Source organism: Sipha flava, unplaced genomic scaffold, assembly GCF_003268045.1.
Source record: "Sipha flava isolate LNK unplaced genomic scaffold, YSA_version1 118_pilon_pilon, whole genome shotgun sequence".
Taxonomy (NCBI): domain Eukaryota; kingdom Metazoa; phylum Arthropoda; class Insecta; order Hemiptera; family Aphididae; genus Sipha; species Sipha flava.
In genome coordinates this window covers 1,615,681-1,618,125 of record NW_020271743.1, presented here as the reverse complement: position 1 = coordinate 1,618,125, position 2,445 = coordinate 1,615,681, and the positions used below count along the sequence as shown (strand labels likewise).

Below are 2,445 nucleotides of genomic sequence, written 5' to 3'. Positions count from 1 at the left end.
CGACCCGGGAATGCGGGCGTCCAGGTCCTCGGACTTGCGGAAGTACGGCAGCACGTCCGCGTACGACCAGCCGCTGTTGCCCAGCCGCGCCCAGTGGTCGTAGTCGTCCGGCACGCCACGCGTGTACATCATGTAGTTGATGACGCTGGTGCCGCCCATTACCTTGCCGCGCGGCCACCGGCACCTACCGTCCACCATGGCGCCGCACGCGCCCGGCTGCCGCTCCGTCCGGTAGTCCCAGTCGAACCCGGTACCGATCAAGTAGCTGACCAGCAACGGCACGTCAGTCATCGCGTTCTCCTCGCCGCCCGCCTCCAGCAGCAGCACCGACCAGCCGGCCACCTCGGTCAGCCGGTTGGCCACTACGGAGCCGCTCGAGCCCGCACCCACCACCACGAAGTCGTACTGCTGTTTCACGTACGCCGCGTCCGGCACCGCGTCCACCGGCCCCGGCGCCAGCGTCCGGTAGTACTCGACCACCGCCTGGAACACGGTGTACGCCATACCGTGGCCGGGCGTGGCCAATGCGAGCGCGGCCACCGCGGTCCACAGCACCGTCACGCCGGTCGGTCCCATGATAGCGCGAGGATTACCCGTTTCGCCGTCGTCACTGCACAAGAATCCGTCGGGCGCCACCGCAAACGTTCGATTGCTACGTCGTTCTAGTGATCCGGCAGACGCACGCTTACCTCGGCCTCTGGTTTTCAAGGTTTCTTCTACTTCTTCCACTTCTGCACCGTTGCCGCCGCTGCCACCGCCGTTGTTCGGTACACTTACACCGCTCGCGGTCGTTAATGCCATTCGGTTCACCCTCTCTCGTCTCGTGCTCGCTACTTTCGCCGACATATAGATCACACGTGAATCGATTATTACCGCCAAACGACGTCGCACTGCCAGTCAAGTTCATGCGTTGACGGTTATCTCTTTTGTAGATCGATTTATTAATCGTTTAGGCGATCGGACTGCGGAATGGATGACTTAACGAAACATCAGTAACGTCATTATAATTATACTGTTCCAATTGACCATATACATTTATTTACTCGTACAGACGCACACGCACACGTGCCTTGTGAAGGTCGAGCTGTTACACGCGCAGTTATGGTATTTTTCTTGCGGTTAAACGCGCGGTAGTATTATGACAGTATGCACTTGTATTACAATTGTTCATACAATTCTATTCACTCGAAGTGCTCTTGTATCGTATTGTAACTACGGTTGGGTTCGCGTACGACGTAATCGAATTTCCGTCGGTCTTGTATTGTATTTTTTTTTAACAGCGATAACCAATCGGTTTACAATTCTGAAAAATAATCGGCTCTTCCAAAGCTGTTTCATTTCAAACACATGTATCATCCGTACGCTACGTGAGAAACTTATGAATGGGTTCAAACGTTAAGCTAAACTACTAATACGAATTATAGAGAGCTTACGTCTCGCGCAGTTTATAATATTCACTTGTGCGTATATAATACATATTGTATTAACCGGAAACTTCTTTGGTATTTTGAAGATCTCAGTATGATAAAAAATTGTTGATCGATGTGACAAGATTCGTATTTATTTAGAGTTATTAAAACGTTTTCATTTTCACGTGCGTTCGGTTTCCGATGCGTTTCGATTTTAATACATTTGCTACATGTGAAAACACCTCAAACAATATCTACCAACCGAAACATCAAAATTGTTTACATTTACATGCGTGTTATGTTGTCAGAAATGTTTTTGAAATTTATAGTTATGATTTACGATTATGTAGGTCAATGTTATAATTTGAAAATTTTCGACTTCAAAATGCATTTTACATGGTTTGGTTAAAATACCGGCGCTATTTTTTTATGGGTAAGTGGCTTATATACTACAAAGATGAATAGAAAATAAAGAACCGTCGTACAACAGATATAAGGTCATACTTCATTAATACTAATTACTAATCATCATTCGACTAACGTAGATAATAATGTTTTTTATTCCAAAAAGTATATATTATGTACTTTTTATCTTTATACATTTATATGTATATTTATATATCTTCGAAAAAGATAAAATTAGAACGTAACTCGCCATAATAAAGTTTTAATAATTGTACTTATTTTACAGGTAATAAGTTATTTGTATTATCATATGTTATAAGTTATTGAAAATGAATTAACATATAAATATTGACTGTTACATTTTCCAGAATTTTAAGTAATACAATATTATTGAATTTAAATTTTGATTTATATTGTAGTGCAGTTAATACGATGTATTTTATCTAATTCCAATAATTTTATGAGTGTAAAAATAAGTGATATTATATAATTATCAAAAATGTATTCAATGCGAGTATATGCCAAGAGACAAGTTTTATTAATATTCGATAAGAATTTGAAAATTTTAATTCCAAAAATAATATTGTGTTTCAAATTCTTCAATATTTTTGTGGTAATGAGACTTTTTTTA

At 42.5% G+C, this 2,445-nt stretch overlaps 1 protein-coding gene across 1 annotated transcript in view; it reads right to left on the bottom strand.

The window, feature by feature from the left end:
* Positions 1-1,917, bottom strand: part of LOC112693850 (glucose dehydrogenase [FAD, quinone]-like) — a 17,329-nt gene extending 15,412 nt beyond the window's left edge. Inside the window, exon 1 of the mRNA XM_025569096.1 lies at positions 5-1,917. Coding sequence (XP_025424881.1) covers positions 5-846 — 842 coding nt within the window. The 5' untranslated portion in view covers positions 847-1,917. The remainder of the gene's footprint in view (positions 1-4) is intronic.
* Between the last annotated feature and the right edge of the window lie 528 nt (positions 1,918-2,445).